The sequence below is a fragment of the Panicum virgatum genome, chromosome 8K (assembly GCF_016808335.1).
Source record: "Panicum virgatum strain AP13 chromosome 8K, P.virgatum_v5, whole genome shotgun sequence".
Classification (NCBI taxonomy): domain Eukaryota; kingdom Viridiplantae; phylum Streptophyta; class Magnoliopsida; order Poales; family Poaceae; genus Panicum; species Panicum virgatum.
Genome location: NC_053143.1, coordinates 22,595,113 through 22,608,076, shown reverse-complemented (window position 1 = coordinate 22,608,076; position 12,964 = coordinate 22,595,113). Strand labels below are relative to the sequence as shown.

At 48.2% G+C, this 12,964-nt stretch overlaps 2 protein-coding genes across 2 annotated transcripts; one reads left to right on the top strand and one right to left on the bottom strand.

The window, feature by feature from the left end:
• Nucleotides 1–5,286: 5,286 nt before the first annotated feature.
• Nucleotides 5,287–8,222, bottom strand: LOC120645563. The gene is made up of 3 exons (XM_039922345.1): nt 8,133–8,222; nt 5,952–8,051; nt 5,287–5,862 (listed from the first exon to the last, which is right to left on the bottom strand). The coding sequence occupies exons 1-3, from the start codon at nt 8,220–8,222 to the stop codon at nt 5,287–5,289; spliced, it is 2,766 nt and encodes a 921-aa protein (XP_039778279.1).
• An 866-nt stretch (nt 8,223–9,088) lies between these two features.
• LOC120645562 (disease resistance protein Pik-2-like) lies at nt 9,089–12,085 on the top strand. Its single transcript, XM_039922343.1, has 4 exons — nt 9,089–9,759; nt 10,049–10,969; nt 11,744–11,942; nt 12,065–12,085. Exons 1-4 carry the CDS (start codon nt 9,089–9,091, stop codon nt 12,083–12,085), a joined length of 1,812 nt encoding a protein of 603 aa, XP_039778277.1.
• Nucleotides 12,086–12,964: the final 879 nt, after the last annotated feature.

The window sequence follows — 12,964 nt, the reverse complement described above, 5'->3', positions numbered from 1 at the left end:
GTATGACCGGTTTTGACTTGTCGCAAAACTTTCATTCCAATCCAGAGTCACTTTTGAGAAGAGTTCGTCCTCGTGTCGTACCTCCTCAAATCTCACTCTCGGCAGCCGAATCAGTCACTGCATCGTCATCAGCTTCTCAAGCTTTGGCCCAAAAGACACTCTGTGATTACTCTGCTCTATCTGCTAACCAGGTCCCCACCAGGCCCGAGGTTAACACCGGAGGGGAAAATTTCGAGATCAAGACGGGTCTTATTACAATGGTGCAGGCCAGCCCTTTCTGTGGCAAGGCCAATGAGGATGCCAGCGCTCATCTCCAGCAGTTCCTAGAGCTCTGCAGTACTTTTGTTATCAAGGGTGTATCACAAAATGCAATCCAGCTCTGTTTGTTCCCATTCTCTCTCTTGGAGATAGCGAAGCAATGGTTTTATGCTAACAAGGCTGCTGTGGACACTTGAGCGTTCAGCAATCAAGAAGATGGTGTCCAACTAAGGTTGGAGTGATGATCGCCTCCAACCACCACAGCGAGGCATGCACTCCATCAAGGAGGCCGACATGCTCGCTATAGTAAGTATTCGTGGTTCCTATCTCTAATTTTATACTTGGTATAGTATATGCTAGTAGTGCTTGTAGTTGAGTGAGATCAGTTCTCTTACTCGTGGGTTCATCGCTCTGTATTCATACAAAGTGCTGTAGTTTGCTACGAGATATCATACGTAGTTAGACTGCAGTAGTAATCAATAGCGTAGGCGTGATGTCTAGGCTAAGGGTTATCCTTCGTTTGTCTTATATCCCACGGTTTGTAAAGGTAGGCCGTAGGTGGTGACAGCCCTATTGGTCCTCTGTAATCCTCCACGTTCGGATATAGCGTAGAGCTGTTGGCCGGAGTCGACAGGCAGACCAGTTGTAAACCGGTGCCCGAAGCGAGTATTGTGCCTAAGAGACCGACGTTTAACTCAGCTATAGTGCTATCTTACGAATCCTCTCTTCCCTTCAACTTATCTTGGTGTGTCCTTGGACCGACTAGAATAGAAGAGAGTGCACACACGTTCCCTGTGGATTCGATAGCCCTTGGAATACTCTGAGGTGAAAGCTACAACAATATCCGTGCGCTTGTGGATTTATTCGTGACGCTAAAATACCCAACAAGCTTTCTGGCGCCATTGTCGGGGAACGGTTATTGTATCTTTCTTTGTACCTAGTAGTCCTCATATGTTTTGCTTTTATTTTCTTCTACCTTGGCCCCCGCTACCCATAGAGGAGCTATTCTTTAAAAGCTTCTCTGCCCTACGGGATTCATCCCGTATCATCTTTAGTTTCTTCCTGCTATCTTTACCCCCGTTACCCATGGAGAAGCCATCCTTCCACAGCCTCTCTGCCTCAAAGGGGGAGTTCAATGAGTCACCATCCTCTTCCACATCTGGCTATGAACCTCGTCCTGATCTTATCGCTATGGTTCGGGAGCTTTCCTTCTCTGGGTTAAGTAGCGAGAACCCAGACCACCATCTGCGAGAGTTCGAGCAGCTTTGTTCACGCTTTGCCTCTGCAAGCATGAAACAAGATGTCCTCCGGTGGAAGTTGTTTAAATAAGCTTTGAAGGTCAATATTCTGTTTTCATGAAAAAAAGATCCATATTGTTTCACAAATGAAGTTTTATATTGTCCTTTCTTATGATCTTTTATCGAGTATTTATCATGTACTCATGTAGACTCTGTTCTCATAGCTTATTTCTTTTGCAGGAGAGAAACAATTATCCTGCACAATGGGCAATATTTGTAGTATAATATGGCTTTGCCATTTAAATAAATGTGGACATGGACGTGTTTACTTATATGGTATTTTGTAATGAGGGCTTATGTCGTTGGTCAACTTTCATTATCTTTGAGTTACTTATGTGTGTGGAAGGCATTTAACGCTTTTCCATTATTGAAAAAACACATTTTTGTTTAATTACTGGCTGGAAAATTGTTGTGGCCATGCAAGTGGTCAGTTGACGGTCTCTTCCCCTTTGATGTCCAATGTTTACTGTGCCAGGTAGCATACTAGGCATTTTTAGAATCATTCCAATTGCTCATTAATTATACCGTTTCTTCTTTCTAAAGGCATTTATTTTCATCTTGTATTTTCTATCCTTTTTATTATGTTAATTTTTTATTTTCTAAAAGATATTCTGGTTAAACCATGTAAAGAATACATATTTATTAACATGCATGAGTGCAAACGCTTGGATTGAATGATGGCAATGTTGGAAGGAAAGTTACTACCTCCGTTCATAAATATATGAAACCATTGAATTCATTTCTCAAATTTTGACCAACAAAGTTTACTTACTCAATTAGTTAAGTAAATACTATATCTACCACTAAATGTACTTAAAATTTGATTTACAATTTATCTAGTTACATAAATATTAATAGAAAAGATGAAAATTCGAATGCACAAAAAAAGTCAATTGGAACATATATTTGAGGACGGAGGTAATACTTCGTGAGATGGGAAGCCTGTTACATTGACCTAGGTTTCCATTCTCTGTATCAGCTTGATGAGACTTAAAAAATTCCATACGAAATGGTATTGTTCCATGTGCTGGGGTTTGTTGTTCTTACGCACCGGATAGCATTGTATTTGCTTCTTTTCGGAGTAAAAATGGAACAGGTCCTTATAAAAAACTAATGATGTTGTGTTCTTATTTAGTTCGGTATTCCTGAAAATGATTAAATGAATGATATAGAGATCAAGATCACTCTGCTGCTCTGTTTCTGTGGGTTACATTTTTTGGCTAATTAAACCGGTGCACAAACGGACTCTTAGAGTTTGTTATCATCGCAGATGATTATTCCAGTTGCAAGGTCCCTTTGTGTTATTTCTTCCACGGAAAATGTTGAAACGAGGATAACAAAGTATATTAGGAGGTTGAGATGTACACGGTTTCAAGACAAACTACATCACTTTCAGTGCATTGCCATCTCTTCTCAACTACCAATTAGCTCCCTTGCGAAATACATACCCGTCACTCTCAAGATTTAAACAAATATATAGTGTGTCTATTGGTATTTGATTAAAAATTAAAGCATGGAGGCATAGATCTCGACGACCACATTATTGCTTTTTTTTTTCTTTTGCTCAGTAAACTTTGGGCAGTTCGTGGACGGAATTATTTACTAGAATACAAACAGAGGCACGCATACAGTAGTGCTAGTTCTTGTTCTGTGTACTACTCCCACTGGATTTAGAGACAGACACTCCAATCATGATGGTTTGTAGGGACCGTTCAGCCCGCGGTCCACCCCTAGAAACCAATTCCCAGGGGGCAGGGCGGATACTATAGTGTCCGTCATCAATATAGTGCAGAAAGGCTCTAACAAAATCGTTTTTGTAGTGGTGCTCATCCCTTTGAGTTATTTCTTCCACACAAAATGTTAAAATGTGAATGATACAAACTACTATAGGAGGTTGAGATGTACACGGATTCAAACTATGTCACTTTCAGTGCACTGTCATCTCTTTTCCAGCCAATTAGCTCTTTTGTGAAATACATACCCGTCACTCTCCGGACAAACAAATACATAGCGTACGTGTTTGTGGGTATTTGATTAAAGTAAACCCTAGATGGAGGCATAGATCTCGACGTGATATGGTGGATAGCAGGATTAGAGGCTACTCGCCCTCACGTTGGAGGCTATGGGAAGTATTTGATTCTAATCTTGCTTGTCCTTCATTGATACAAGATAGTCTCTTTTATAGAGACGACTGACTTGATCCCTAAGCAATATCCTAACCGAATCAATCTATCTTATCTCTTTCCTAATAAACTAAATTAACCTAATCAAATAGGATTCGGCACTGTTCACGCACGTGCTACAGTACTCGTGGGCCTAGATCGGCCCATAACACTTCTCACATATTTTTCTTCCTCCTTCTCTCGTATGTGCGGCCCACAAATAAGTCCACAACACTTCCGCCCTCCTTTCGAAACAGCTCGTCCTCGAGCTGGAATGATGGATAGCGCTCCTTGAACGACTCCAAGGGCTCCCAGGTCGTGTCGGCCGCCGGAAGGCCGAGCCACTGCACCGAAAGCTCCCACACGCCATGGTTGAGCCTTGCGCGCAGCACCTTCTGAGGAGTAGGGACAGCCCGGCCGTGGTCGATCGGCGGTAGGGGTACTGGTGCAACAGGAGGATCGCCCACATGCTTCTTGAGGAAGACCACATGGAAGACGTTGTGGATGCGGGCTGAAGCTGGAAGCTGTAGACGGTAGGCGACGTCCCCAATGCGCTCCACAACCTGAAAGTGACCATAGAACTTGTGTGCCAGCTTGGCAGCTGCACTGGATGTAATGCCCGCCGCAGCCCGATGGTTGAGGCGTAACCATACCCAATCTCCGACAGCAAACTCCACGAAACGGCGAGAGCGGTCAGCCGTCTCCTTCATGATGTCTTGGGCTTGGTGAAGGCGATCACGAATGTCGTTGAGAAAGACGTCATGCTCATAGAGCTAGCGGTCCAGGGCCACCACCCGCGCCAAACCTGGCCTATAAGATGCCAAAGTCGGTGGAGAACGCCCGTAGACCACCTCAAATGGCGTGGTCTTAAGCGCAGTCTGGTAGCTAGTGTTGTAGCAATACTCGGCCCATGGCAGCCACCGCAACCATTGCCGTGGTTGATCACCAGTGAGGCACCGTAGATAGACGCCCAAGATTCTGTTCGTGACCTCAGACTGCCCATCCGTCTAAGGGTGGAAGGCAGAGCTGAGGCGCAGCTTGACACCGGCGAGGGAGAAGAGTTCCGTCCAAAACTTGCTGGTGAAAACGGGGTCGCGATCACTCACGATGGAACACGGCAATCCATGGAGCTTCACGATGTTGTCGAAGAAGGCCTGGGCGACGGAGATCGCTGTGTAGGGGTGTCCCAGTGCGATGAAGTGGGCGTACTTGGAGAAACGATCGACGACAGTGAGCACCACCGTCTTGCCGCCGATCCTAGGAAAACCCTCCACGAAGTCCATGGCAATATCTGCCCAGACCGAGCTTGGCAACTCCATCGGTTGCAGCAGGCCCGCTGGGTGAAGATGCTCTGTCTTGCTGTGCTGGCAGACAATGCAGCTGCGGACGTAGTCGGTGATGAGTCTGGACGCGTGTGGGCTGTAGAAGGATGTCCGCAGGCGATGCAACGTCTTCTGGGCCCCTTCATGGCCGGTCCCGTGTGCATGCTGAAGAAGAACCGGCCACAAGGATGAGTCGTCGGGGACAAAGATGCGTCCCTTGTGGAGCACCAGTCCGTCCAGCTCTGTTCAGGCTGCTCCGGCCAAGCCGTCGGCGATCTCCTTGCGCTTGGTGTTGAAAGAGGGGAGGGACGCCACCTCCTGCTTGAGCTCGTCAAAGAGCTCAAACTCTGGTCGGGATAGCGCCAAGGCATTGATGGCACACTGATCCTCGTCGCACCGGGAGAGAGCATCGGCGACGACGTTCTGGCGCCCCGGCCGGTACTCCACCGTGAAGGAGTACCCGAAGAGCTTGCTGACCCACGTGTGTTGAGGGAGCATGGACAGCCGCTGGTCTAGGAGATGCTTGAGGCTGCAGTGGTCGGTCCGGACGATGAATGGGCACGTCCACAGGTACGGTCTCCAGTGACGCACCGCCTGCACAAGACCGATTAGTTCGCGTTCATAGGCCGCCAGCTTCATATGACGGGGCGCGACCGTCTTGCTGTAGAACGCGATGGGGCCGTCAAGCTGATGTAGCACGGCCCCGAAGCCCGAGCCGGAGGCGTCGCAGTCGACGACAAATGGCTTGTCGAAGTCAGGAAGCTGTAGCACGGGTCCTGTGGTGAGGGCGTGCTGGAGGGTGCGGAAAGCGTCCGTTGCTTCCTGCGTCCAGCAGAAGGCCTCCTTCTTGAGGACGCCGGTGAGGGGCGCCGCGATGACGCCGTAGTTGCTGATGAATTTCCGGTAGTTACCTTGGACTGATCCATGGCCACGCCATCACCGGTGACGATGTGGCCCAGATAAGCCATGCTCTTCTCGCCAAAAGAGCACTTAGACCGCTTCAACACCAGCCCGTGCGCCCGGAGGGTGTCGAAGACGGCACGGACGTGTTGCAGATGCTCGCTCCATGTCTTGCTGTAGATGAGGATGTCGTCGAAGAAGACAAGAACGAAGCGACGGAGAAAAGGGCGCAGTACCTCATTCATGAGCGCCTGGAACGTGGACGGCGCGTTTGTGAGGCTGAAGGGCATCACCAAGAACTCGAAGTGGCCATGATGGGTCCGGAAGGCCGTTTTGTCGATGTCGGCGGCGAACATCCGGACCTGGTGGTAGCCGCTACTCAGGTCGAGCTTGGTGAAGAATACGGCGCTGCGGAGCTCGTCCAAGAGTTCGTCGACGATAGGGATGGGGAACATGTCGCGGACGGTGACGGTATTGAGGGCGCGGTAGTCGACGCAGAATCGCCATGTCCCGTCCTTCTTGCGCACCAGCAAGACCGGGGAGGAGAACGCGGACGTGCTGGGGCGTATGATGCCTTGCCGCAGCATGTCTGCGCATTGGCACTCGATCTCGTCCTTCAGCAGCTGGGGGTATCTATACGGTCGAACCGCCACTGGAGCCGTCCCGGGCAGCAGGTGAATGTGGTGGTCGAAGCTGCGGCTCGGTGGGAGAGTTGTCGGCGGCTCGAAGAGGTCGGCGAACGAGTCGAGGAGGAGCTGGAGGTAGTCGATCGCCGCCACGGCCGCAGCAAGGCGCGGTCTAGAAGGAGCGCCCTTGCCCACGAGGCACACCCGTCGGCCGCCATTCCAGAAGGATAGGCGCTGGCGCGCGCAGTCCCAGTTGAAGGAGCCGAGGGAGCGCAGCCAACGGTACCCCAAGACCAGCTCGTAGCCCTCCAGTGGGATGACGAAGATGTCAATGTTGAAGGGTTCGCCGCCGATGATGATGCAGACCGCACGGCAAACCCTGGATGACTGCAGCCGCTCGCCGTTGGCTACTTTGATGTGGATGCCGCTCAAGGGCTCTGGAGATAAGCCCAGGCGGTCTGCTGTGGATGACGCCATGAAGGTGTGCGTGGATCCCGAGTCGACCAGGGCGGTGATGGGGATGCCCGCGATGTCGGTCTCGAGGAGGAAGGTGTCGGTGCTGCCGAGACCCGTCATGGCGCACATGGACACCTCGACGGCCAGCTCGGAGTCGTTGTCGGAGGCGTCGTCTTCCAGGGGGAAGTCTTCGGATATCTCGATGGTGTAGACCCCCTTGCCCTTGCACACCTTGTTGTGCCCGGGAGCGAACTTCTCGGGGCAGTTGAAGCACAGGCCGTGGGTGCGGCGATCGTCCATCTCCTCTGCGGACAGCCGCCGGAAGCGTGTAAACGGTGGGGCTGCTGGCGAAGGATCTGGCGGCGGTGGAGGGTCGGCCGAGGATGCAGAGGGCGCCGTCCGATGCTGGGAGGCCGCCGCGAATGCTGGGGCGGCCGGCGACGCCGCTGCTGACGATGATTTGGAACCCCGAGGGGGAGGGCGCCACGCAAATCGCGACTCCGTGGCGATCGAAGTCGAACGCCGCTCGTATGCCCGAGCGAGATTCATGGCGTCCTCGAGGTGCTCCGGGTGCTGCATCTCCACATCGATCTGCAGTGTGCCGCCCAAACCGGCCATAAACAGGTTAGTCTGCTGCCGTTCGGAGACATCGTCGCAGCGGGTGAGTTGGGTGAGGAACTGGTCGATGAAGTCTTCGACCATACCCGTCCGGCGGAGCTGGGCCAGTTCGCCGAGGGGGTTGCTGCGGATGGACGACCCGAAGCGACGGTTGATGGCTTGAACGAACTCCGGCCACGATGGAACGCCGCGATTACGCTCCAACCGAAAGTACCATCGGGCGGCTGCCTCGTGGAGGTAGAAGGATGCCGTCCAGGTCTTGTTCGCCTCCGGGGTGCGATAGGCTTGGAAGCACTGTTCGCATTTGTGCAGCCAGATTGCCGGATCGTCCTTGCCGTAGTAGTCGGGGAACTTGAACTTGTGCGCGGGCGATGGGTGGGGGGATGGCGGGTCAGATCCCGAGGCCTCGAACTGGTTTGTGGGAAACTTCTCCAGGACCCGGGTTTGGATCCGATTGATGGCTACGTCCAGTGCTGAATACTAGTTCTTGACTTGGCTGATCTCATGGGTGTTGAGCTCGACCGCGTGGAGGAGGTTGTCGAGCTTGGCGCTGATGTCCGCCGGAACCTGGGCGTCAGCCATGGCGGACAGAGGTGGCGCCGGGTGAGGAAGTCTCTGATCCGGCGGCTGGTTGAGGGTTTAGCGGTGGCAGTGCGTAGGGAGGGGTTGGCGGCTATGGCTGGAGGCGCAAGGATGGTTTGTGTAGGGGTTTTGGCATCTAGGGTTGGTGGTGGGGTTGGAGGCGCAGGATCGGAGGATCGTGATACCAGATCATATGGTGGATAGCAGGATTAGAGGCTACCCGCCCTCACGTTGGAGGCTCTGGGAAGTATTTGGTTCTAATCTTGCTTGTCCTTCATTGATACAAGATAGTCTCTTTTATAGAGACGACTGACTTGACCCCTAAGCAATATCCTAACCGAATCAATCTATCTTATCTCTTTCCTAATAAACCAAATTAACCTAATCAAATAGGATTCGGCACTGTTCACGCACGCGCTACAGTACTCGTGGGCCTAGATCGGCCCATAACACTTCTCACACATTTTTCTTCCTCCTCCTCTCATATGTGCGGCCCACAAATGAGTCCACAACACGACGACCACTTGTTTTTATTTACTTTGCTCAGTAACCTTTGGGCAGTTCATGGGATAAATTGTTCACTAAACTGGCTGTGTACTACTCCCATTGGTTTTAGAGACAAAGGCACTCCAATCACTAAGTTATACTTTGTACAAATGCATCTCCTCTCCATATTTTACACTCAGTCGTATCTCATTCTCTATACAACATTACCAATCTCACTACTAGCAGACTAGAGCAAGTCATTCATGGAGCTTGCAGCAGCAGCCCTAGGCAGCCTTCTCCGTAAACTGGGCTCCCTTCTCACAAATGAATACAGGTTGCAGAAAGCGGTGAGGGGGGAGATCAGGTTCCTACAAGCCGAGATGGAAAGCATGCAGGCTGCCCTCGAGTGTGTGTCAAAGCTGCCAGCAGATAAGATTGATGGTATTCACAAGATTTGGGCGAGGGACTTGAAGGAGCTAGTCTATGATATTGAAGATAACGTTGATGCTTTCATGGTGCGCATCGATACTCCTGTGGATGGCAAGACACATAGCTTCAGAAGATATTTTGATAGGATCATCGACCTATTGACAAAAGCCAAGCATCGCCATCAAATTTCCAATGAGATTCAAGAGATCAAGAACCGCATCCAAGAGGTTTCTGGTAGGAGAGAAAGGTACAAGTTTGAAAATATTGTAGTGCATCCTGACAATAAAAAAATGGATCCTCGGTTGCCGTCTCTCTATGTTGATGTAAAGAAGCTCGTTGCGTTGCTAATGCGTGGGGAGGGTGGGAAAAAGCAGCAGCTATTGGTTGTGTCCATTGTTGGAGTCGGTGGCCTTGGAGAAACAAGCCTTGCCCATTTAGTGTACCAAAGAATCAGAAGACAGTTTCAGTCTCAAGCTTTTGTTTCAGTCTCCTTGAAGCCAGAAATAAATAAAATTTTCAGCAGTATATTACGGCAGGTTAGTGGAATGGAATACCCCAATGATGAAGCATGGGATCAAACTGAGCTTATAGCAAAAATCAGACAAATTCTTGAGAAAAATAGGTATGACCTATATGTATTCCTGTCAACGTTATAATACCAAACAAAGTTACTCATTGTTTGTTAACCAAAACAGAGTTGGTAAGCATTCATTTACCAGAATAAAGTTGCCCATCATTCACTAACCAATAAGAGTTGTTAATACTTCGTTAATGCAAGGACACATTTATATAGCTTAAATAATCCCACGTTAACTGGTCAATAATCCGTGTACATAGTGTTGCTTTTAATCTAAGCTGTAATTACGAAATCCAAGGGTATTCAATGGATGCTTTTATTTAAAACACTGCAGGTACATCATTGTGTTTGATGATATATGGAGTGATTCAGCTTGGATACAGATCAAATGTGCTCTTATTGAAAACAACCTTGGTAGCAAAGTCATTGTGACGACCCGGAATGTTGATGTGGCTAAAATTTCTTGCTCACCCATTGATGCAACTCTGTATGAACTAGATCCTCTCTCTTATGAAGACTCTAAAAGGCTGCTTTATAGTAGGGTATATAATGAAGGTGAGGAAATTCATCCCGAATTGGAGGAGGTATCACGAAATTTTTTGAAGAAATGTGGTGGCGTACCATTAGCTATCATTACAATAGCTGGTTTATTGGCTAGTAGACACAAAGCAAAGTATGAATGGTATAGCGTATACAAATCAATGGGTTCAGGACTTGAAAAGGACAAGACAATGGAAAATATGAGAGAGATATTACATCTTAGTTATTGTGATCTACCTTCCTATCTAAAGCCATGTTTATTGTATTTAAGCATGTTTCCGGAGGATCATATGATTCCAAGATACGATCTTGTATTAACTTGGGTAGCAGAAGGTTTCGTTGATGAAAAACAGGGGAGTAATTTGTATGACATTGCAAAGTGGTATTTCAATGAGCTTGTTAATAGAAGTATTATTCAGCCAGTAAACAAGGATGAAAATGGCAATGCAAAATATTGCCGTGTACATGATATGATACTTGATCTCATCATCTCCCTTTCCGTACAAGAAAATTTTGTCACCATATCTGAAGGTTCACACCTCATAGCTCCAGCACGCAAGATCCGACGACTGTCACTGCAAGGTACCAAGGTATATTGCAACAAGGAAGCTACCACGGAAGAGCAGGCCATACTGCCATCAACTGTGAATGTGTCCCAAGTCAGGTCTCTCATTGCATCAGGTGATACATGTAAATGTCCGCCACCTCTGTCAAGGTTTGCAATTCTACGTGTTTTGTCCTTGACATGTTTTCCCGGCAAGAGAAATCATGTGAAGGATCTTGGGAGCTTGCTTCATTTGAGATATCTGAAACTCGGTGGAAAGCTTGAAGTAGAGCTTCTAAAAGAACTTGGAAACCTACAACATCTCAAGGCATTGGATTTGTTTTCGGCAGACATAGAAGAACTGCCAGCGAGTATCATTAGGTTAAGGCAACTTGAATGTCTGATAATTCCTCGCACCGTGAAAGTTCCGAATGGGATTGAGAATTTAATGTCCCTGGAGCTGCTTAGATGGTTGAATGTGGAAAAATCCCTAGGCACTCTAGTTGGCTTAGGTAATCTCATCAAACTGCAGGGGCTTGGCATTTCTGGATTGCATTCTAGTGAGAGTTGCGCGGAAACATTTCTCCAGGGCCTATCCAATCTAGGCAACCTTCGCCGTCTATCTTTTCGAGGCCACGGGATATGCTCTCTTAATTGCATGCCGGATCAATGGCAGGGCCCTTCACATCTCCAACGCTTTTGTAGTAATGATTTAACCTTCTGTCAGGTGCCCCGCTGGTTTTCCTCACTCTCTGAACTCTCGAACGTGTCCATCCGTGTCAATCTTCTAAGACAGGGGGATCTAGAACTGCTTGGAGCTTTACCCGTGCTATGTTTTCTTAAACTACAAGTAGATCCTAATGGTACCACTGATAAACAGTTGGTGGTTGGTGCTAATCAGCCCTTTCGCTGTCTAACAGAATTTGAGTTTTATCACTATTCAAGATGCTGGCTGGTGTTTGCTCAAGGAGTGATGCCAAAACTTCAGAGGCTTGAGTTATCCTTTGGAGTACGGAAAAGAGAAGATGGTGGTTTTGATACCGGCCTGGAGAATCTTTTGTCTCTTAAGCATGTTGCTTTCAAAGTTGACTGTACAGGCGCCCGGATCAGGGAGGTGCAGGATGCAGAGACCAAGATCAGGAATGTAGTTGGCATCCATCCGAGCCATCCAGTTCTTACGCTGTCAAGAAAGCATGAAAATTTAAAAAGGAAGGAATGAGGACAAAGTTGATTGTGGAAACATATTATTGTTTGAAAACTGTACAGCGGGGCAAGTCCCCGCTGTGACAACCTACCTTATCGATCATTTTAAAATATGTAGACATATTATTGTAGTGACTCAAATAGGTTTGAACCCATATTATGTGGTTCTACATAACTATGTACGCATTTGAAAATACTAATTGTTCAAATATGAATATGACGAACTGGATAGTGATTCTACTCGTATTATTGCATCACATCACTATTTTTAATTGCATTTGAACATCATTATTGTTGGGGATCGCTACCTCCGCTGTAAGGGCACAGCCGAAGGTTACGAGAGGACCAAGGTCAGGACGGTAACCTCCGATAGCTGCTTTAGCCTTCTCAGGTCTTTGTGCCTGCCATCATTTCTTGTCTCAGGATGGAGCACTGCAAGATCGGAGGTTAATGGTAAGCCTCGAAACAAAAATATATATGGATCCTCCATAAGCTCCAATCTCGTTGATAAGGATCTGGCGTCGCTCGGTGTAAGGAACATGGCCCCATCTAGGTCATTGTTTGTGATTTTGGTGATTGAGTGACAACATAATTAATGAGACTAATAAGTTTGTAAAATCACACTTGTAGGATTTTTAGGTCTCATGGATATGATTCAACACGTCTAATTCATTGTCAAGACGCAATGTCCAATCCATCGTCGAGACGTCAAGTCCAATCCACCATCAAGATGACAAGTCCAATCAATCGTAGAGATGCCAAAGTATAGTGGAAATCCAGAGATAGAATATATTTCAAGGATCCAAATGATCGCAGCGACGAATTAGATGAAAAGATGCCGAGTCAGCTGCACCGGTTAAACCGATGCCTATAGCATCGGTGCATCCGATGGTTATCGGATAGACCGACGCCCATGCATCGGTGCAACTTTTGGTGCCAGAAGAGATCAAGACAAGAAGGCTC